General features: G+C 40.1%; 1 protein-coding gene across 1 annotated transcript in view; it reads right to left on the bottom strand.

Moving 5' to 3' along the window:
• Window positions 1-24,563, bottom strand: part of thrb (thyroid hormone receptor beta) — a 182,163-nt gene that overhangs the window by 33,935 nt on the left and 123,665 nt on the right. Inside the window, exon 4 of the mRNA XM_068002949.1 lies at window positions 6,583-6,683. Within this exon, the coding sequence (XP_067859050.1) occupies window positions 6,583-6,683 (101 nt within the window). The remainder of the gene's footprint in view (window positions 1-6,582; window positions 6,684-24,563) is intronic.

Raw genomic sequence — 24,563 nt, 5'->3', positions numbered from 1 at the left:
GGTCTTTAAGATTATGAAAGGGTTTGATAAGGTAGACGTGGAGAAGATGTTTCCACCTGTGGGGGAGACCAGAATTAGATGACATAAATATAAGATAGTCACTAATAAATCCAATAGGGAATTCAGGAGAAACTTTTTTACCCAGAGAGTGGTAAGAATGTGGAACTCGCTACCACATGGAGTAATTGAGGCCACCAGCATAGATGCATTTAAAGGGAAGTTAGATAAACACACGAGGGAGAAAGGAATAGAAGGTTATGTTGATTGGGTTAGATGAAGAAGGGTGGGCGGAGGCTTATGTGGAGCATAAACACCGGCATGAACCTGTTGGGCCGAATGGCTTGTTTCTGTGCTGTACATTCTATGTAATCAAAGTCACAAATGACATCCTATGTGACTGTGACCATGGTAAACTATCCCTCCTCATCCTTCTCGATCTGTCGGCAGCCTTTGACACGGTTGACCACACCATCCTCTTCCAACCCCTCTCCTCCATTATCCAGCTAGGTGGGACTGCCCTCGCCTAGTTCCATTCCCATCTATACCATCATAGCCAGAGAATCACCAATGGCTTCCCTTCCCGCTCGTGCACCATTATCTACCCTTGGTCCCCTCCTATTTCTCATCTACATACTGCCCCTTGGCGACGTCATCCGACAACACAACGTCAGATTCCACACCTATGCTGATGACACCCAGCTCTACCATCTCCTGACCCCTCCGTTGCCTCCGATTTGTCATGCTGCTTGTCCGACATCCAGTATTGGATGAGCAGAAATTTTGTCCAATTAAATTCTCCTCCAATTAAAATTGCATAATCATCTACAAATGGGATCTGCAAGCACTAAATGGTGGTCTTGTGCATTTGGCTTCATACCACATCCGATGATGCACCTACCAACTGAGAGGCTGGGGACATAGGATTGGGAGGTCCCGGCTCTAATCCCTCCTAAATTGCTGGCCTTGTATGGGGTGGGCAGAGGATTAATCCCTTACAAGGCCCCACAAACTCCGTTCCCTAGCCACCGACTCCATCCCTCTCCCTCTTCAGATTGTTTGCAACAGTATCGTCCTATCTGACCCTGAACTGAGCTTCCCATATCCTCTACATCACCAAGACCGCCTACTTAGACCTCTGAAACATCGCCCGTCTCCACCCCACCTCAGCTCATCTGCTGCTGAAACCCTCATCCATACCTTTGTTACCTCTAGACTCGACTATTCCAATGCTCTCGTAGCTAGCATCCCACCTTGCACCCTCCATAAACTCATTCAAAACTCTGCTGTGCGTATCCTAACTTGCACCAAGTCCTGTTCACCCATCACCCCATGTGCTTGCCGACCTACATTGACTTTTATTAACCTGTGTAGTCCCCAATGGGAAGAAGCCATCGGGCTCATTTTGCCAGGTTGGGGTGAAGGGTCTATGCTGCCTGAGACTTGGCCTGATGAAGTGTTGATTGTAATAAAAACAGAAAATGCTGGAAATACTCAGCAAGTCAGGCAGCATCTGTGGATGATGAATATAAATCAGATGGAGGTTATAATGCTGCTCTCAGAGACTGGATACCATGAATCTGTACGGTAAAATGGGCATCAGTGCTTTCCCCAGCCTCTCTGTCTCAGACGTGATGAACCTGTTCTACCAGTAGGCAGAATTATCAACTTGTGGCAACCTACTGATCTATTTTGAAACTGTATGAGCAGGAGAACCAATGGGAAAAATTGGAAAGTAGGAAAGTGGGAAAGTGACTCAGCAGAATAGCCTGCTTAAACAAATTAATTTTATTGGCAAATATTCGCTTAAGCAGGCTCAACTGTACGTGAAAGTCTTAATGAAGGAATCAATGTGGATCAGACACATAGGAGAACTGCGAACTATCCAATTATAAAGGTATTCTATTTTAACTCCCTGTGCATTCTATTTCAGACTTAATAAGAAAAAACTTTTCTCTATGTTTCATATATTCAGTTTTCCCTCTTCGGGAAGTCGTCTGCAAGGAGTTGGGAAGAGTGTTTTGCTCTTCAGCTTTGAAAACGCAAAGCTAAATTTTTTCAGTTTTCTGAAACAGAATTTCACTTCAGCAAAGCCAAAATCCACATGCTTATACCTAGATGATGATGCTTAAATACTTCTTTTAATCACACGTGAAGTAACTCTGTTTCCGCATCTAAGACTGCAAAGTAGATGATTTTCATGAGAACTTACTTTTTTCAAGTAAGTTTAACAAAAAATGTGTAGCTTTAAATTCAAGCCTGCCCATTTTCACACCATTTTGTAATAAACATGACAAAAATATCTGCAATTGTTTAATTTTTAAGAAAGGACAGACACAAACTGTACGAAGATATGACCCACATTAAAATTTCCCGATTCACTGCATATCATGTCTCTTTGGCCCTAGTGCATGTCTGACTTTCAAGGGGGAAAATGGGGAGGGAAAAGCAAAGAATTCAAATTCAAATAAAAATACAGCTCCTTATTTAATGAGAGTATACCAGAATTGAGCATGATTAAAAATACATTAAAAAAAAGTTTTCATGAAGACACTTGTAACCCACAATTACTATTCCAACACTAGTACAGTACAGGAGGTAGTGCTTTCCAATAGCTCACCTAAGTGGTTATTCCTCATGTGTGAGTTGAAAAATGAATACACACACACAACCCCAGCAGAATTCACAAAAGAGCAGTGGAAGAGAAAACCCTGGAGTTTTTTAGATAATAATTGGATGCTGCATTGGCAGGACTTCAGGGTCTTTATGGACAGCTGAACTAAGATGGGCCAAATGGCCTTCCTCATCCGTAATTATCTTCTGACCTTGTGAAGTATGGGCAGAGATCTTATCAGCATTTCCAGTGCATATTAGCACTGGCACAGGGAGCTCCTGTGACAGAGATGGGAGGGTCATTTCAATATTACAATGGGTTAGATGCATTGTCCACTAAGTATGCCAGCTGTGTACTGGTTTTTGGCCACTCATTTGGTTTCAGGCTCTGGCACTGCCATATTTTGATTTGGTCCTAAAGATTGACATATTGGATTCTCCTATAAGAAACCTGCTATATTTGTGTATTCTGGACACGAAGAGGAGGAATGCCGAGCAGGTGAGGCTGCACCAGAGAAGGACTGCGCCTTCCCATGTTCCCCTTCAAACTGAATATACAGGGCAGATTCGGCCTTACCTGGATTTATCTGCGGAACCGTGTCTGCGAAGGCTAAGGTTAACCAAAGAAACATGCTGTGAGGATACCTGCAGCCAGTCTATGCCACTGTCAATAGCAGGTAAGGTTACCAGAGCACTCAACTTTTATTGGCTCCACCTCCTTCCAATCTAGTATAGGCATCATCAGCACTTTCAGTAAATGTGCTGTTCACAGATGTACCAAGCAACTGACTGATGCATTGGTCAGCATGGCCAGCTATTGGCTTTCCTACTGACTAGCAACACTGCCCAACATCACCACACTGTTGCATGTCCCAATGTACAGGATGTCCTCTGTGACCAGCAGGATCCTGCTCCTCCTCAACAGTGCATAGTGACTTACCCAGTGCCACCCGCTGATGCTCACCAATTGCATCCTCCAAGATGTGTGTAACTGTGCTGTTGCTTGCAAAGTTTAGTGAGAGGGACACAGTGTGTTATCTTCTCCCGGCCCACCGGCTGTTCTAGGCCTATAATGACAGAAAAGTGGCTAATGTTACAATGCTGTTTCAGCAGAGCTTGTATAACATCATACTAACCGTGTATGCGGTTTGTGTGGTTGGACGTATCCCTGTTAGGGAGTGAGTGGGAAGGGAGGCAAGACATAAGAACTGGATGGTACTACCTGGGGGAGATCTGTGGCTTCACCTTTCATTACCCCTTCAAAGCTCTTATGGACAAGACTGCCCTCCTTCGAAGGAGTCAAGGGATTCTAATTTATGAGCCCTCCTGCAGTTGGGGTCTGGTCCTTTGTATTATTTGCCATCTTGTCATGCAACATGTCAAAATTACTCTTCTATTTGAAAGTTGAATGAGCACACACACAGTGTCGGACATGTGCCAAAGCCGCAGCCCATCCTGGGGTGTCATTAAGAGACCATGCATCACGAAGCTAAGTTGTATTAAAGTGCTTTTATGTTTGACGCCCCTTTGCTACATCAAGGTTTTCAATTGTAAGTTATGCTGTAATGTGCACTCTATGGTCAGTAGTGAAAGGGCTGTAAGGTTTTATGCGGACTTGGTATGGGCTACCAGTAAATATGCAACAGGTTGCCCAGCAAAATTTTGTGGGATGCATACATGGGACATGTAGATAATGAATAAACTACGCTTACCTTTGTTGTTTTCCATGTCTGTCCCCAGGTCTTGGGAAAGTTTAGAGGTAATGCACCTCATGTTAAGCTTGGCTGTCTCCTCTCACTAGGCTTGCTGCCCTGCTGTCCTCTAGGCAGGGTATCCGGGAGTGGCAAACATGACAACATCCTCAGACACACCTCATGCACCAGCACCTCCACTTCGCCAACCATCAAACAGCGGGTTCAAATGGTGTGCCACTCCATCACTAGCCCGCGGACTTTAGTTCCTGCCTGCACTTTTATTGTGCCAGCTCCTGGGTTTTGTTCGGCACTTTTTTTTTGCCCCAAAGAGCCTTTGGAAATGGTTAAAATAAGCATGTAAATATTGACAGCATTTTTAAAGGTCAACAAAGTTTCTGTCCCTTACCCAATGTGAACCATTTCCCTTTTCGTGGGTGCATTTCTTTAAATATACCCAGCAAGCCTCACTAAGGATTGCTGCTATTCAATTTGTAGCCCCTCCCCCTGGTCAGCTCCTCCAATCAGGGGTGTGTAAAACCACCTCTTGCAGAGTCCATGCAGTGGTCCCAAAATCAAAATTAAATTTTAATTGTCATTCAACCATAAATGTGTTATTTCTGAGCATTTCCTGTGACCTGGTGAGTTATGCGAGAAATGAAACAACAATGACATTTATTTAAACCCATATGTAAACAATTTATTGCTAAGCATAGAATGAAAATATGGAAAGCAAAAATTAAATTTTAGACTAGAAAATTTTCCAGGACTAGAAGTAAAATATGCAGCTGAAATTTGGAAAAAATAGATTAGTCTCAAACTAGAACTAAATTTCCTTTGAAAACTACAAATAAAAGACTCCAGGTCTACTGTCAAGACTAAAACTAAAAAGTGAAATTATTTCTAGAATTACAACAATAACAACTTGTATTAATAAAGCACCTTTAACATAGAAAAATGTCCCAAGGCAGTTCATGGAGGCCTAAGCAGACAAAAATGGACATCGAGCCAAAGAAGGAGATATTGGGACGGGTGACCAAAAGCTTGGTCTAAGAGGTGGATTTTATGGAGGTTGAGAGGTGGAGGGCTATAAGGAGGGAATTCCAGAGTATGAGGCCTAGACAGCTGAAGACACAGCTGCCAATGGTGGGGATAGAGTTGGAGGAATGGAAAGTTCGAGGGTTGGGTTTATAGGGCTGGAAGAGGTTACAGAAACAGGAAGAGGCGAGGCCATGAAGGGGTTAAAACAGAAGGATGAGAACTTTAAATTGGAGATGCTGGTGGACCAGAAACCAATTAGGTCAATGAGGACAGGGATCATGGATGAGCAGGACTTGGTGCGGGATAGAATATGGGCAACAGAGTTTTGGATGAGCTGAAGTTTACGGAGTGTGGAGGATGGGAGGCCGTCCCAATGTTTGATTGGAGCAAACTTTGGCTCATCCAAGGCTGGATGTAGCACAAGCAGTCTGACAATGCAAAGGCAGTGAATGTTTCGAGAGAGGTGGTGGAAAGGTAGAGCTGACTGTCGACAGCGTACATGTGGAAGATTATCCTGTGTCTTTGGATGTTATCGCCAAGGAGCATCATGTAGATGAGGAAGAGGAGTGGGCCAAGAATTGATCCTTGGGGATCTCCGGAGGTAATAGTGTGGGACTGGAAGAGAAGCCATTGCTGGAGATGCTCTGACAATGATTGGATAGCTAAGAGTGGATCCAAGTGAGGGCAGCCCAGACAATGGAGAAGAGGCATTGGAGGAGGATGACGTATTTGACTGTGTCAAAGGCTGGCTGCAGAAAGTTGGAGAAGGATGAGGAGAGATATTGCACCACAGTTGAAGTTACAGAGGATCAGTTGTGACTTTGATTAGGGCCATTTTGATGCTGTGGAAGAAACAGGAACCAAATTGGAGAGATTCAAACATGGAGTTGCGGTATTATTCTCTGCCAAAGGTAGACCTCCTTTATTGGTTTACTCCGATTTGGAAGCAGACAAAATGACATTTTGTTATTTTAAATTGCACACTTAATCCTGTAATTTGGGCGGCAACAACATGATCAAGGAATTTGAGAGGAAAGGGAGATTCGAGATAGACCAGTAGTTTGCATGGAAAGATGGTTTAAGGGTGGATTTTTGAGGAGAGGGGCAATGACTGTTTTGAAAAGGAGTGGGTCAGTACTGGAAGAGAGAGAACCATTTACAATAAAACAATGCAATAGAAAAACATACTCAGGTGTACATATGGCTGTACAGCACTGTTGAGACAGCCGAAGTTGCTTACCTTGCACCCTTCACAAGTGATGCAACGATAGTGATATCCTGTAGCCTTGTCACCACACACTACACAAAGTTCGTCCTTGTCCAGATAGCTTGGTATATAACCTGCAAAATGACACAAACAGAAATAGTTCTGTTTTACAAAAGTCTGTACATCACTGCAATGTATAAAATGATACTAATTAAGTCCACAGAGAGTGCCTGTGGAAAAGCTACGAGGTGAACATGCATTATAAACCTTCAGCTCAGCTGAAACCACAGAGCAGATATGTTGGTAATGGAGAGTCTGCAGGTCAGTGTCAATTGAGGCAAAAAATGACAAATCCATAAACTGGAGGTCTCCTCTGCTGGCTGCAAGCATCTTTTGTAAAATGAGTTTATACAGTTTCAACCTAGTTCCTCGTGGGCAAGGGTCTGTTATGCAAAACTGCCTTTAATTTTGCTGTATACCATCAAAAACAGAAAATGGTGCAAATACTCAGGCCAGTAAGCATCTGTGGAGAGAAGAAACAAGTTAATGTTTTAAGTGAAGAACTTTCATCAGAAATATTAACTTGTTCTCTCCACAGACGCTGACTGATCTGCTGAACGTTTCTAGAATTTTCTGTTTTTGTTTCAGATTTCCACCATTCACATTTTATTTTTGCTTTGTAACTACAATGTCAATCACAGAGAAGCCACAGCATGGTCAGTGTGGGAAATGGAAGAACGTTCACTTGTGCAATAGGAATACTGCTCTGACATTGGCCTGCTAATCACTTCAAGTATATATATTAGCCTAATGAAAAGCAGACTGAAAAACATTCCACTTAATTCATTACAATAGTTAGTTTACTTGTTTCTCTCTTTATAATTGCCCCTCCTGATCAGGGCATTGGGCAGGATATTGGCTGTTAAGTGTAAAAGTTGATCCCCCACCATCACCTTTCTTTTACTGAAGTCACCAACTCTTTTACTGAGCACAATTCTATGGGCAGTGGTCGCCCTCCGGCACCACGCCCAATTGACCATTATTTAGGAATGAGCCTAGATACTGAACGTCAGCAGGCTATTTGACATTGGGGGCATCACAGCCAAGCCCAATCCTATCCTAACCGGATATCTGCATGTGCATTTCCAGCAGACTGGATAGAAATCAGGAAAAGAAATCTTGGATAGTTTTCCTTTCCCTAACTCAGGGATGTTGAAAGCAATTAGTGTCACTACTGTCTCCTGTCTGAGAACAGGTAACTCAGCACGGACTGGAGACCCTGTTACAGTGACTTCAACTCTGGGTCATTAGGGGAGCCCCTTTTGTCCTGAGGGCCCCCTCTCCCCCTCCTTTTCAAAATTGTCAACACTCCTCTCCTCAAAAACCCCACCCTCAAACCCTCTTTCCATGCAAACCACTGGCCTATCTCTTATCCCCTTTCCTCTCTAAAGTCCTTGATCATGTTGTTGCCTCCATAATATATGCCCATTTTTACCACAATTCCATGCTTGAACCTCTCCCATCTGATTTCTGTCCCTGTCACAGCATCAAAACATCTGTAACAGAAAACAAGTGATGCTAAACTCAAGTTGCACTGTCCTGGCTCCAATCTGTCTCTTACTGTTTGTTACTTAGCTTTAAATGGATGCTGGTGTGAAATATATAGTTGCTGATGTCATCTAAACTGACCCAATCACACATTCATTTATTAAAGTGGCCCAGAAATTACTTAGAAAAGAACGGTGAGCTCAATAGCGCTCACCGTCGTTAGTGGCGAAATCGAGGAGCAAGTTCCGGCGCTTGCACATGTACAGTGAAACGTGGAAATACGGATCTTACTCCTCCTGCTTCACCGGTGATACGACAGCTTCGAATTAAAGGGATATCTCTGGCTGGAATCAGTAGAAACAAAGGACCAGCGCCAACTTGCTCATCTGCCTCGCTGGAAAATAACTAATGACCCAGAAATTGCTCGGAGTGGCGAACCAACAGTACTCACCCCTCCATAGATTTATACTAACCCACTAATTTACAGGGTGCACTTCCTCTAGTAGGAAGCGGAGAAGAGCCCAGCGTTAACTCCAGCGAAGCTGGGACCTATGGGGAGAAGCAAGAGGATCACTCTCTCCCCTCGACCAATCAGATTGCAGCATCCTTGACAAGCTGTGAAGGATTGCTGCAAGCTCCAATATTAAATCCAGGAAGTGAAAGGTACAACACTAAAATCATTTGTAAAAATAGTTATAGACAGCAAAAAGGAAAGGGTAAGAAATAATGGGTCTGTTGTCGACTAATTGATAGATATTGATTGCTATGATTAGTCAACAACTCCATTATCATTGTATCATGTGACTACCAGGATGATAGAAGGCGAACTAGATGGACCTTGGTCTTTTTCCGTCTAGCAATTCCTATGTTCCTCACCTCAAATGGAACGCCCATATCTTGTCCTTATCCAAAGTTGTCTTCAATAAGCTCAGTTTCCTCTTTTGTACCACAGCAACTCTTAATTCTCTATAAAGTCAAATCCATCCAAGACTTAAATATTGCTTCTGAATGTAGGACTCCTCTGGAAACTCCCTCACACTCCAGGGCAGGACACAACAAAAAAATAAAGCTGGCCATTTGATAGGTGATCTCTTTTCACTTCTAGCTTTCAACCTATCTCTCTCCACTGCAACCTTTCTTCCCTTTGATACTACTATAGTCAGTGCCCGTCTTTTGTTCCTTCTAGATTGCAAATCCCCACTACATTGAAATCAAGTCACATGGAACACTTTCCTACTCCCAAGTTTGGCATTACCAAATCACTACTTTTTGATTTACTTTGTTGTCTCTTTTATCTCTTTCAACCTTGTGTGTATCCTGGCACTATGGTTTGTCAATGTAATAAAAAAAGCTCCAGCCTGTATACAGCCAAGTGATCCAACAATGCAAACAGATTGACACAAACATGTCTGAAATAGAAATGATACCAAAGGATAAGCAAAGATGTTTAATCTTCAAAGTGTAGTTACGAATGCAAGTGCTGAGTCAAATTTTCATCCTTCACGTTGTGACTAATTAGGTCAAATATATTGATAATGGTTAGGCCTCAGCCATTAATTCAGAAACATGCAGTTGTACTGTATTAAAACTGCACATTTTCATGACTTTGTAATGTTCTTATCATGAGGATAATAAATATATACAAATTAAATTTTGATTTGTTAGCCTATTACAGAAAGGCAAGTTACTTTACGGTACACTATTACAGAAACCTTGACATTACTTGGCAACTTAAGCGCTTTTACTTTCCCACTTTCACTAGAATACACAGAAAAGTGGATAGCTTCAAGGTCTCACATTAAAGCAGTTTCAAAATGCAAGCACAAACTTGGGTGCCATACATTTGACAAATCCATACACACAGCAGGAGATTCACAGCCGCCTCAGCTGTAGGTCTATGGTAAGCATGCAGGACGAAACGCAAGATTAAAAATAGATCTCACAATGGACTATACCTTTTCTCGGAGAGAAAGATGGTGACTGTTCTTAACAAAAAACATCTTTGCCATCATCAAAATATTCAGCTTGGCAAAAGCGGTTCATACTTGTGTTCATGTTACAATACTCGCTCTTGAACTCGTTTCCAGGGTAACTCTAAGGCTGATTCACAATCCAGGTCTGGTCCATGCAAATGTTCCTGCTGTGAGGAGCCTGAACATTATAACTGCTATAAACCTGGTTGTCCTCTCTATACATGCAATAATCTGGTGGCTGCATGTAGCAATCACTGTTGACTGTTACTTGTGCATCGCACATTTCTTGCATGCAATAGTTCAATTTACTTTACTTAGGTTTCTACAATGTTATACAGCACTTCCAAAATAAATTTAAGGGATCAATTACCTCAAGAAAAATATTACCATCTGTACCAATTTAAAAAATAGAAATTTTACACATTTCACATGCATAAGTGAACGCATACCACTCAAAATGCCAAAATCTGATTTATATACAGGTGCTCTCAACACTCCCCCTCCAATAATTAAACAAATAAGGAAGCAGATTGATGACAGCCAATGACCGTGATCTGTGAAAGGGTCCAATTCTTGTGGAAGATAGACAGTCAGACAGGGAGACTACCACCAGACAGCAAGCTCAAATGGAAACAATACTGTCTAATGTCCTTTGTCAGACACAATCTGTTCTTAAAACAGCTCAATCCCAGAAATCAAATTGACTATCAAAATAAAATGTCTGTGAATAAATATGAATTTAAAAGTTTCCTGTTCATTTTCTAATAAAACTAATTGGGTATTAAACATTTAAATCAATGATGAATTATATACAATAAGTATTTTTTTAAAAATAGACCAATTTGTGTTTATGACTAAGCAGCCATAATTTTAATCCATTATTATTAGCCATATTGATTATGTTTTAGAGTATTAAGCTGTACTGCAAGATAGCACAGAAACTGATTATATTAAGAGGCTGCTCATGGTCTCACAGTTTGCTCCACCAAACTCATGTCCAATCTGCTGGCTAAAAACAATTCATTTATTTTTAATTTTAAAAAAGTACTAAATAAATAAGACTTGTCCAGTCAGGAACCAATTTATAAAAATGAATAAAAAGCATGTACGATTGAGCACATACTAGTACTTGTAAACATTCATTGTTAGCTTATTGATTATTTTAGAGTATCAGCCTTTGGCAATTTAGTTCAGCAATGGTGATTATACTAAATAGCTCCCAGCAGGCCGTTAGCAGATAAAGATGCGTCTATTTTATCAAACCAAACATAATTAAAATATTTCTGATTTCAAATAAATACAGATTTAAATTTTAATATCTAATCAGTTTTAAGATCATTGAGTCTATGTGACCCTCAAATGGAGGTATACAGCTCAGTAAAGGGAACTTTTTAATCTATTTCCTTAATGTGTGACTTTACATTACATTCAGGTACATATTTGGGAAATGTATACAAATTCTATTTGGACAGCAGGAACCGGCCTTTGGCCCTATCAAAGAATTTAGAAGGGTTAGGAACTATAATTGTGCTGAAATACAATACGGGTAAACACTACAAAAAGTGAAATCTCATTGTTAGGTTATAATGAAATGTTCCATGGGTTTGCACAGTTCTTGTAAAGATCTGATGCAAAACACTTTTTAAAGGAATCATTACATAATGAGACAGGCAATAAGACTGTAAAGTGATTATACCTGACCTGTTGGTTCTGGGGCACTCTGAGGTAAAGAGTGGCTAAATCTGCAGCAATCTGGCGATTAGACCAGTTTAACTTTTTTATGAGGTGAAACCCTATGCAACACTTTAATCTTTTCCATGTCTGACATAAGTCTTTATATCAAGTGATGTTCAGTTAATTTCTAAAGAAACAAAGTCTAGCATTTTTTTAATAAGTTATTTGTTTTGATAAATGCCAGCGATTACTATTTTGCATAATTAAATAAGAATCTAGATTTTAAAAAATGCTTTGAATACCACTATTCCTCCCAAATAAAAATTATTATAGCTCTGCCTCACAAAATTTATTTCTGTAAAATTTTAATATTTACAAATTACATTTTTTCTCAACATTTTCAACGGTAGTGAAATGCAGGAGGAATTTATTACTTCTGTTGTCATAAACCCCAGTAAGGGTCTCAGGTGATGTAAATCGCAGAGTGCAGTTTCTACAGTCACCCTGGTCCTTTGCTCGACTCTTCTTCCCAAATGTACCCTTTTCCAGTTTCTCAAATATGTTTGGATGATGCTTGTTGTAATTCCAACAGTGAAAGATTTTAGGTGCAGAGATAGCAGAAAAAGTTTTGGAATTATTTTCTAAGAAAGTGCACTTGAATGACACGAACAAACACGCATTAAGCTGTGACATCCTTGATAGTAGGTGCTGTCCATATACAGTTCTGGTGCAGCCATTTGCCAGCATCTCAGCGTTGAAGTACTGCTTCTCCTGATTACGATGCTGACAACATATAAAGTGTCTCAATAAAATAAATTCTGTTACCATTTTGAATATTTTATACATTCATAGTTACCTCATTCTACTTTGGCAGAAAAAAAAATAATTCCTGGCCTTATGCTTTGCTTCAGCCCTGCCCATGCACATTTCTGCATCTTCTGGAGTCCCTCCACTACAATGAAGGTTCAGTACCACATTTTCACGGAATTTATTGCCCAGTCTAAATGATAATTTGAGGACTTTGGATTTAAAGTTGGCCATGCACAATTTTTAGAAACTCAGGACACAAAATAAAAGGGACTCAGCCTCAACTGACTTATCGCAAGCTGTCCTAAGACACACCTGGTTACCTCACTGTGACATCTGCTTTTCTCTTCTGATACTTTAAAAGTGGAGACAAAGAACGTCCAATGTAATGATAAAGTAGTTGAGAAATAGATGCATTATACTATATAAGGAAACTCCTTTAAAGTGGATTGACCAAAAAAAATCAAGCACTGGATTAAAATATGAAATAGTAAAAAGAATAAAATACTCAAGTCACAAATTCGTACATCAAATAATGTATCCCAAAACAAAAGGTTATTTCAAACTTTTGTATGAAATCAACCTAGAGATTGATTTCAAAAAGCCCTCTCTTAAATGGTTTGGTGAATCACAACTATATTTTACACACTGATTGAAAATTGAAAATCAAAATGAAAGATGAGGAAAAAATGTTTGATTTAACGTCAAAAAGATAAAAATGTACCTAACAATTAGGGAAACAACAGCCTTAAGAATCTTAAAAAAATTACAAGACAAACTTTATGGGTCAGCCATTTAGGACTGAGATGAGGAGAAATTTCTTCACTCAGAGCATTGCGAATCTTTGAAATTCTCTACCCCAGAGGGCTGTGGATGCTCAGTCGTTCAGTATATTCAAGACTGAGATCAATAGATTTTTGGACTCTAGGGGAATCAAGGGATATCGGGATTGGGCGGGAAAGTGGAGTTGAGGTAGAAGATCAGCCATGATCTTACTGAATGGCGGTGCAGGTTCGAGGGGCCGTATGGCCTACTCCTGCTCCTATTTCTTATGTTCTTTATTGTTAACCTTCCTTCCACCAAACAAACACAGAGTTAAAGTCTACTTGTAATGCTCCCTCTTTATGCATTACAAGGTATCCATAAAGTCCTCAAATGATCATTTACTCGTCAAATCAGACTTAAGCAAAAATACTTTCACAGACTAAATGAAAAAGGGCTAGAAAATTTTTTCAGCCCGTTGTCAGGCATAGAATGGTTGGTGTGCTGGGACTATGTGTCAGAAGCCCGATTGAAACTTGGCTTCCGGCTTCATCAGCATATTTCCAGTGAGCAGTGGACACCGATTGGGCGTCAAGAGGCAGCTCAACCGGTCTGAAAAGAACAAACAGTTATGACTGATGTTCTTCATATTCTATATTAATGATCTGGATGAAGGCATTTGTCTACATGTTCGCGGATGACACAAAGATTTGTGCCAGTGTTAGAACCTTGGATGAGAAAAAACTACACTCAGATCTAGGTTCAAATGGGTGAATGGGCCCGCATCTGGCAGATGTGTAGTGTTATGCGCATGGGTAGGGCTAATGCCAAGAATGTGTATACCATACAGGATTCTGAACGAAAGTCTATTGAGTGGGAAAGAGAACCAATTGTTACAGTCCAGGAGTCTTGAAAGGTTCACTACCAGTGCTATGAGGCTACAGCAAAAGCAAATAAAGTACTAGGATGTATTGCTAGGATGATCCAGGATAAAACAAAAAGCACCATGGCATCTTGGTTAGGCCTCATCTAGAATGCTGTGTCCAGTTTTGGTCCCCCACATGATAGGTGATGTAGAGGTGCTGGAAAAGGTTCAGAGGAGGGCTACTAGATTACATTAGTTATCACGATAGGGGGAACTGTTTTTTTAAAAAAACTCTTTTAAAAAAGAAACATAGCCTTTGGGGAGATTTTATTGAGGTATTTAAAAAATTGAAGGGACTAGACTGTGTCCATGTGGATAGACTATTTGAATTAGATAGGATAGGGAGAAGCAGGGAACATGTGTATAAGTTATGTAAGCTACCTATATTCACTGCCTCCACTACTTCATCCACTCTCCTCATTCCATCATACCCCACCATCGCCCAGAGATCTCGAACCCTCCCTATCCCTTCTGTGCTGTGCCCAAGCATTGAGGCCAACCCATCCTCACTTCCTATGAGACCTCTGTTGTGCCTATTACTGCTCTCACCCACTTTGCCTCCCTCCTCGCAGCCTCCATCGCTTCCCCTCCCCCACACCATATCCGCTGCCTCCATCAATGTATCCAGTTTTCTCTATGCCCTCATATCCTTCTATTGTTCCCAGGCCCCTAATTATCCTTATCCCTCCCTATATTATTATCTCCTATTTACCCTTTCCACGTCAAATGCACCCTTATACCAAGAGCTATCAGCTCTATTTGCCCAGCCTGCTTGTCAACCCTATCCCCACAGCAGCCTGAAGGAAAAGCCTCAAAATCTATTGTCACATTTCCTGTCCACATTAAACTATACTTCCTTTCTCATGATTTTTTCGCACTTTTAATGTGAATATTTATAATGGCAAAGCCTTATGCCAACATTGGGCTGTCATGCTGTACTTGCAGGCCTATAGACCTTAGGTGATACTGTTTCACCCCAAGAATCCCCTATGTTTTTTGCCTCTGCTGACCACAGAGGCCAACCCATCCTCACTTCCTATGACCAGGATAGACTATTTGATAGATTATCAGGTCATGTATCTCAATGCTGTTTGTGGAGCCATGCTGTGCGCAAATTGGCTTATGCATTTTCCTACATTACAACAGTGACTACATTTCAAAAGTACTTTATTGGCTGTAAAGCACTTTGGGGTATCCTGAGGTCATGGAAGGTGCTATATAAATGCAAGTTCTTTCTTTCTTAACATTCAATCTTAGAGGAGATTCTTTCATAGGGGTCAGTTGAGCCAGTGCCACTGAAATCAACACACCTGCCAAAGTAACAAACCTTGGCTCATCTCTAGCAAGCTCCCAGTGTTAGTAGTAGGCTTGGCATTGAGCAAAAGAAGGAATAGCTGGCCAGGGAAAAGGAACTTGAAAAAGGAATTGGCCCATGGGCTACATTGAATCATAGAAAGGTTACAGCACAGAAGGAGGCCATTCGGCCCATCGAATCCGTGCCAGCTCTATGCAAGAGCAATCCAGCTCGTCCCACTCCCTCGCCCTATCCCCATAGCCCTGCAAATTTTTTTCTTTTCAAGTACTTATCCAGTTCCCTTTTGAAGGCCATGATTGAATCTGCCTCCACCACCCCCTGGTGCAGCGCATTCCAGATCCTAACCACTCGCTGTGTAAAAAAGTTTTTCCTCATGTCACCATTGGTTCTTTTGCCAATCACCTTAAATCTATGTCCTCTGGTCCTTGACCCTTCTGCCAATGGGAACAGTTTCTCTCTAGTCTAGACCCTTCATGATTTTGAATACCTTTATCAAATCTCCTCTTAACCTTCTCTACTCTAAGAAGAACAATCCCAGCTTCTCCAGTCTATCCACGTAACTAAAGTCCCTCATCCCTGGAATCATTCCAGTAAATCTCTTCTGCACCCTCTCTAAGGCCTTCACAGCTTTCCTAAAGTGCAGTGCCCAGAACTGGACACAATATTCCAGTCGTGGCCAAACCAGTGTTTTATAAAGATTCATCATAACTTCCTTGCTTTTGTACTTTATGCCTCTATTTATAAAGCCCAAGATCCCGTATGCTTTTTTAATCACTTTCTCAACCTACCCTGCCACCTTCAACGATTTGTGCACATATACCCCAGGTCTCACTGTTCCTGTACCCCTTTTAGAATTGTGCCCTCTAGTTTATATTGCCTCTCCTTGTTCTTCCTACCAAAATGTATCACTTTGCATTTTTCTGCATTAAATTTCATCTGCCACATGTCCGCCCATGCCACCAGCCTGTCTATATCCTCTTGAAGTCTATCACTATCCTCCTCACTGTTTACTACACTTCCAAGTTTTGTGCCATATGCATCTTGAACAATCCTAATGTAGGGCATCTAATTTTGTGATTTCTGACTTTTTAAAAACCAATGCAGATTAAAAATAATAATTCAATGCTCTTCATTTACCTGTCTGCTTTACCTGTACTTACAGCCTCACTGTCAGAACTGCAGAATTGGATAGCTCTTATAACATTAACCATCAAATTTGATCCAGTAGATTTTGGAAAAGGACGGCCCACATTTTTGTTAACTGTTTCATGAGCGAACAAACTGCATTTAACTGATTTTATTCAACTTTTGTAATGTGGCATTCAGCTGGAGTCTGAAGATGAGCCACCATTTGGCTCCTACAGCACTTTTTCTTGGTCTCAGAGAGAGTGTGATAAAGGCGAATGGAATGTTGGTCTTTATCTTAAGGGCATTGGAATACAAAAGTGAGGAAGTGATGCTGCAGTGGTACAAAGCCTTGGTCAGACCCCAACAGTAGTACTGGGTTCAGTTTTGGGCTCTGCACCTCAGAAAATATATATTTGTGTTGGAGGGGGTATAGCCCAAATTAAGCGATTAAGTTATGAGGACTGGTTGCATAAATTTAGTTTATATTCCCTTGAGTTTAAACAGTTGAGGGGTGGTCTAATCATGGTCTTCAAAGTGATAAAAGTAGATACAGAAAAGCTATTTTCCCTGGTGGGGGAATCCACAACCTTAAAATTAGTGCTAGGCAATTCAAGAGTGCACGGACTGCAACGGCTCACCACCACCTTCTCAAGGGCAATTAGGGATGGGCAATAAATGCCGGCCTTGCCAGTGACGCCCACATCCCATGAACGAATAATTTTAAAAAATGGCTTACTCCTGTTCCTATGTTCCTCAGACCAATGCACATGTTGGATTGGCATCACTTGTTTGCAAAAGGAGGAATTCTGAGGAAGAACCTGTGGCCTACCACTGGCATTCTAGAGCAGCAGTCATGACATTTTCCAATATGCACAGTTAAGGTCCAGGATCTGGGCAAGCCTCTAATTATTTTTAGAAAACACCCAACCAGCAGATATCTTAGACTTATAAAAGATTTTAATCTTGGATCAGGTAGCAATCAATTCTTATACTTAAACGTAATACTCTCAGGTTCTGCAATACTGGGGATGGAAAAAGGCAATAAAACATTTTGATTATATCAAAGTATAGCCAAGATTTCCTAATACGTTTTCAGCAGGCAGTGTGAGCTGATTAAAACACAAGGACCTAAACAGGCAGCTATATTTTCTGCTTTTATAAAATTATTACTCTACACTTAAAAAAAATACAGCAGCAATGACTTGAAATACTGCCGGTATCTGTTTCCCACTGAGTGAATTGGTTCAGTCACATTTTGTTTCCCTCTGCCAGAAACAGGGCCAATCCGGTCTTGTCCATAATAATGTAGATTTCACACTCTGCAGTGGCCAAATGGCCATTTAAGTGACCATGAAGGCTGTTAATTTAGCTGTTGGAAGTGGGAAATTGAGAAGATCAGCAAATATTTTGAGCCTGTTTTTGCTTAAACAGCTCGTTATATCTCGTTCCCTACATTTGAATAATAGCGGCCAACAAAGTAACACCTGATTCTTATCTCCTCCCCTCCATAGGCTGTACCTATGTCATATGTTGGTCTTATCAATGCTTTAATCTCCATATCAGTTCCAATAGGAATCATTACATGATGCCCTTGTTAATCTAAATACTTAGTTCATCTATTAACTTTCTATATTTGGCTAATGAATGCTACTATAGTTAGAAAGAAATCAAAATTGGGAATCAGGAAGGGGAGTTTAATTTAAATACCACAGTGAGGCGATAAGCAGAGTGCATTCATATTTGCTCTTCTAGCTCTGTTCAATTCTTATTTAAAATGGATCAGTAAATAATTTTTAAAAATGGGATTTAAGTCTTCATCTCAGCTAATACAAATGCCAGGACTGAAGTCCCTCCACATCACCCACCTTCATTAACTTAATCATTTTTGATCAGTTCCTTTGGTGGTAGCCTTAGGGGGTGGTGGATTTACTGTATAACGATACATTTCTGTTATTTGCATAACATGTTGTCCCCCAATCCCAAATCTGTACATGTGGCTCTACCTCCATCACTGAATATTCATTCTGCCAGCATCTTGACATCTGTCCTGAAAATAATTTCAGCTCAGCAGATGAACACAATATGCCTTGGTGATATTGACAAGTGAAGAACTGCACAATTTTCTACTGGTAAATCACGAGTGAGATCTAGAATTCCCTCAACATCTTTTTCGATGACATTGTGTTGTTTATTTTTTTTTCTAAAGGGTTGAAAATGAGTAGTGCTAAAGCCAACAAAACTGGTAGTTTCAGTTTATCTCCAAGTTTTCTACCAGTTCTACTTCTCTGTGGTCCACATCTCTGTGGTCATTGCCATTAAACACCAGCAGAAAACAGGTCTAATAGTGAACATTGATCATGAATTCTCCAATGTATGTTCCCATCCTTGTTTCTCCAGTCAGCACAGTTATGTCATCACTTCCAAACCGCCATGACAGTCACACATGCCGATGAAGAAATCATCCCTTTGATTATTGTTGCATTTGAAATTTTTATATTCTGCACAAATTCTGTTGTTTTTTACACACACACACCAATTGCCTAGGCATTTTACACAAATATTTTACCATATTTTTGCAGAAGCTTTTTTGTTGAGTCATTATTTGGGCTAAAAAAACCTTGTGCAATTTCTTTTAAATCACTAATGCTCTTAGCAACATATTTTTGAAATCTGGTCAATGATTGATATATTGACAAAAGATAAACATGCCTAGCAGAGCAAATGCATGCAACCTATCCCCTTATTGGACATAATTCCTTATTTGGTTTTGCTGTACAGCTTGTGTTGCTACACCACTTCTTTCATAAGTAAATGTTCTCAAATAAGTACAGTATGGTCATTGTGAATTCACCAACATTTAAAAAAATTCTGTAAACTGTTGTGGCACATTAAACATTTATTGCACTGCACATAGAATAGACAGCTGTTCAATGTATTTGTCTTGGCTCCAGTACAGTATTCTTAATTGTCTGTGTCAGCAGCATCTCCTTTCTTGGCTTTATAAGTGGTTGCAGCTGGCAAACCAGTTGTCACACAAGGTGTCAGTAACAGTTTTGTACAAATGTGTCCTCTTGTGCAGGAAGTTGGAAAAGGAAGAAATTATAAAATTTACTTTAGAGGTAGCTGCCCTAAGATCTGGTGCAATGCAAAGCAAAATTTTAATACAGCAAGCAAGCAATATGCAATCACATGCAGTGGGGCCTTAGAATTCCCTTGTTATGCTTCTCAATATGGGAAATTTATTTAAAACCATTTATGTAGATATTATATCATTGCAAATTTACTGTACTATCAAAAGGTAATTATTAGTCTCCTAGCAACTGACAAAATAGTCCTGGTCATTCAGAGTTCACCTTAAGGTGTGGGTTTCTCCTATGATTTTAACATTTTGCCATAAAGCACTAGTGCTGAGACTGCATTTAGGAGTCCTTGATGGGTCCACTAATTTCCTGCTTGGACCAAAAGTGCAGTTTTATTATAATGAAGCTAGGTTACATTAAGAACAATGCTGTAGAACATTAATCTGTCTGTGGGTGTTTGTTCAGTAGCGATCGTCATATAAATGGAATTGAAAATGCCCAATCCTAATAGAGCTTTGTTCAGGACTAGAGGGGAAAAATATTCAATAATGCTGTTTGTTACAATGAGGTTTGACTGGATTTCAAAAATTACTAAGTGCATTAAGTAGGCAAAAGGATTTAGAACGATGTTCTTAGCACTATAACAGCTAAGCATTTAAATTTTCTGCTGTCAGTATCCTATTCTAGTAATTCCGAGTGAACTTTACTCAATGCAGCAGTTAAACCTGAAACCTTTTAATAAGCATGGAAACATGAATGACTAAACTTTCACATAGCACCTATGGGGCCAGCAGATAGAGGAGACTTCAGCCCATCAGTCTGGGCTGATTTGAATCTAGGTCCAAGAGATGAAAGAAAGACTTGACAATTATATAGCACCTTTCATGTCTTCAGCTTCATAGGAAATGAAGTACTTCTTGAAATGTAATCACTGTTACATTGCACAGCAAGGTCCCACCAACAGCAATGAAATAAACGAACAGGTAATTTGCCTTATGGTGTTGATTAAAGCATAAATATTAGCCAGGTGAACTCCCTTGTTGTTCTTCAAATAGTGCTTAGGATCTCTTATGTCCACCTAAGGGCAGATAGGGCCTCGGTTTAACGTCTCAGCCAAAAGGTGGCACCTCAGAGTGTGCAGCACTCCCTCAGTACTACACTGGAGTGTCAGCTTGGATTATGTGCTCAAGTCTCTGGAGTGGGGCTTGAACCCACAACTTTCTGGATACAGCGGATGCTGAGTTGTTGAGTATAATCAAGGCTGAGATAGATAGATTTTTGGACTCTAGGGGAATCAAGGGATATGGGGATCGGGCGGGAAAGTGGGGTTGAAGTCGAAGATCAGTCACGATCTTACTGAATGGCAGAGCAGGCTTGAGGGGCTGTATCGTCTACTCCTGCTCCTATTTCTTATGTTCTTATGTTCTGACTCAATAGCATAGATGCATTCAAGGAGAAGCTAGATAAGTACATGAGGGAAATAGGAATAGAAGAATATGTTGATAGGGTGAGATGAAGTAGGATGTGAGGAGGTTGGTGTGGAGCATAAAAACACTGGCATAGACCAGTTGGACTGAATGGCCTGATACTGCAATCTTTTGAATAGACACTTGACAACCTTCTGGACTCAACACTGATTTCAATAACCACTGCTCCCATTTTTTCAGGCAGCAGGTGCTGGTAATGGTTCTGATGTGGCTATTTACAGCTCCTCTAGACCCATCTTTTGTTTCTTTACTTATCCCATTCCACTCTCCTTTTGCCTTGCACCATCATCCCTTTTGTCATTTAATCACTCCTGCCCTCCACCCTATGCCAAGCCTTCCCTTATGTTCTTGACTCCCTCTTTGCCTGGCTCTGTACTTGGTTAAAAACTGTTTAATCTTCAACTTCTTCCAGTTCTGATGAAGGGTCATCAACCCAAAACGTTAACTCTATTTCTTTCTCTACAGATGCTGCCCGTCTTGGACTATTTCCAGCATGTTCTGTCTTTATTAATGTAAATTTTATGTAATTTATGAAGAAAAAGAATGTTTGAATGTGACACTCCTGGTCAATCAATAGGTGTCATAAAAATATTTTTATCCCCATGATTAATGCTTTTACATCCATCTAATTCTTATTGATTTACTAACCATCTGATGTAGGATGTACTTAAATTAACTTCGACGACTCGGAGAGGAAATCCGCTTGCCACTAATGTATTTTTTAACATCTAAAGAGAAGCCAAGGTCCACCTATTTTCTTCTGCTAATGTTTATACCGTGTACGTGTGTTACAAGAGACACTCATTTTCCATCACAGTAGACTGCCATTAGACTGGGTTCACATAAATATAGAAGTTATAAAGTACCTTCTGAATCTGTGGTGTTTATATCCATTAAACTTGCACTATATTAAGTCCAACATTTTGCTAACGTTACTTGTTTTTTGAAATTGTCCTGAATTACCAAATGTGGATGACTACGCAATATTAGGTGAATGTATGCTTTCTGTGGAACAGGCTGACTTAAAACAAGATTGAAGTAACTGATCTATCCCTTGATATTATAACCATTTTTTGGAATTTCCAAAAACACTTTCATTCTTTATGCCAATTAGCAATCAGTGCTTTGTGTGTGAAGATTAATCAAAGGTTGAGCCAACTGAGAAAAAATGATTATAAATCTGACAGTACATGCAATTAAAAAATTATGCATGAATTACATTAAAACTTTTCAGACAAAAAATATCTGTTGTTTAAATAATTCTGCAAGTGGAAATTCATTAACATTGAGAGAGGGATTGTTTCACTAGGGTAGTACAGTGTTCATCTTCGTTAATGTTAAACACAAAGTGCTCCCTGTTTAGAAAAAAAGAAAAAAAAAGTGCTCCCTGTTTAGTTTGTGCCTTTTCTCTTGGTCCAAAGTTTTACAGGAAGGTTAGCAAGTTTGAAACGGCATTACTGACAGCAATTAAGTGTCGTTTGTTAGTGCACTGAAATTATACAAGGTGTTTTAAATTTAAAAATCTAAAACTTGTCTTACTTAGTGATTGTGTCAGCAGTTTTGCCAGGAATACACGATTGAAACTCAAAATTTTGATTCTTCCTGGACTTTCTCGATATATGTTAAAAACATTGCTTTAAGGTTATAATAAACTCCAGTGAAAAAAGGTTGTGAAGTTGGCAATGTATGGAAACATGGAGAGGTGGAATGGTTCCAGGCAGATATGATTTCTCCATTCAGTTGTTACTGACATCAGCTGTGTTGCTGTTGGGAAGCAGTGAGGAGAGGTCAGACAATTCAACTTGGTTTGGGGGAAAATTAGGGGGAGGTTTGGGGGATAAAAACTGATCAGGAGGAGAAAAAAAATTGAGAGGAGAAAATGGGGTGGGGGAGGGAGAAGGTAGTCATTGAGATGCGTGCCTCCTTGTGGTCAGCTCAAGAGTGGCATAGGCGGTCATTTGACTGTAGGAAGTATCTATAGGGCATGAAAAATATTAGAAGGCAATTATTACAAACTCAGGTCTAGTGCAGATACCTGCTTGGATTCAGTGGCGTTGCTCTCCCCCTTAAGTAGTCTGAGTGCCTTACTCTTAAGGGAGTTGACTCACATTATCTTATATCTACTTCCATAATAGTGTACATAACAAATTGTGACCTGGACTGGATATTCATTTCTTTCAGAAGTGCACTTCCTCAATCTTTTTGAAGACAGAACGAGCAAACTCTTTGCTTAAAAAGCCCAACATTAAAAGTAACTTCTTCTGAATCTTATCTACAGAAAAATGGCCAAAAAATCCTGAAACATGACAGCAACTTATCCTAAAAAAATCAAGCCACATAACTGTACAAGCATTTATTATAGCTTGTAATACATGTTGAAATTTTGGAGAAAGGCACAATAAGATTGTACTGTAGCATAAGAGAGAATTACTTATTAACCTCAATCTGAAGAACTCTCCACTTCTTTTGAAGTGTAGTCACTGTTGTAATATAGGCAAACACAGCAGCCAATTTGCACACAGCAAGGTCCCAAAAACAGCAATGAGATAATGACCAGATAATCTGCTTTAGTGATGTTAGTTGAGGGATAAATATTGGCCAGGATACCAGGGAGAACTTCCCTGCTCTTCTTCAAGTAGTGCCAAGGGATCTTTTACGTCCACCTGAGGGACAGACGGGTTAACATCTCATCCAAACGATAGCACCTTCCATAATGCAGCACTCCTTCAGTACAGCACTGAAGAGTTAGCCTAGATTATGTCTAATCTAGGCTAACTCTAGGCTAAGTCTCTGGAGTGGGACCTGAACCCACAACCTTCTGACTGAGGTGAGTGCTACCAACTGAGCCAAGGAAAAACTTTAATGAAGGCATTTAAATTTAATCAGTGGTTAAATTTAATCACGTTCTTGTGAAATATGTAATTTCTTTTGGAATTTATTTTGCTTAAACCCTTATTTTAGACCTTAGATATTTTACTTGGAGAAAAAAAAGAGGAATGAGGAAACCCAATGGCCCGCTATTGTGCGTCATATCACATGACACCTTTAACATTGGAAAGGCCTGTCACAGTGCCGCCTACAGGAGCTAACAGGTACATGAGTTTTCAGTGAAATACATGCCCTATGTACCGAATTTAATATATAATACATACAGATTATCCCTAGTTGTAATAACCAGCTAATTAAACTGGCTGAGTTATTAAAACATAAAATGGAACTTAGAAACTGATGTCCGTTTCTCTCATTAATACAACACCCTTTACAAAAACATTGAATTCTAAATTTACTGTAGAATATGAATATGACTTCAATGAC

The sequence above is a fragment of the Heptranchias perlo genome, chromosome 2 (genome assembly GCF_035084215.1).
Source record: "Heptranchias perlo isolate sHepPer1 chromosome 2, sHepPer1.hap1, whole genome shotgun sequence".
In the NCBI taxonomy this organism is placed as follows: domain Eukaryota; kingdom Metazoa; phylum Chordata; class Chondrichthyes; order Hexanchiformes; family Hexanchidae; genus Heptranchias; species Heptranchias perlo.
This window is presented reverse-complemented; position numbering and strand designations above follow the sequence as displayed.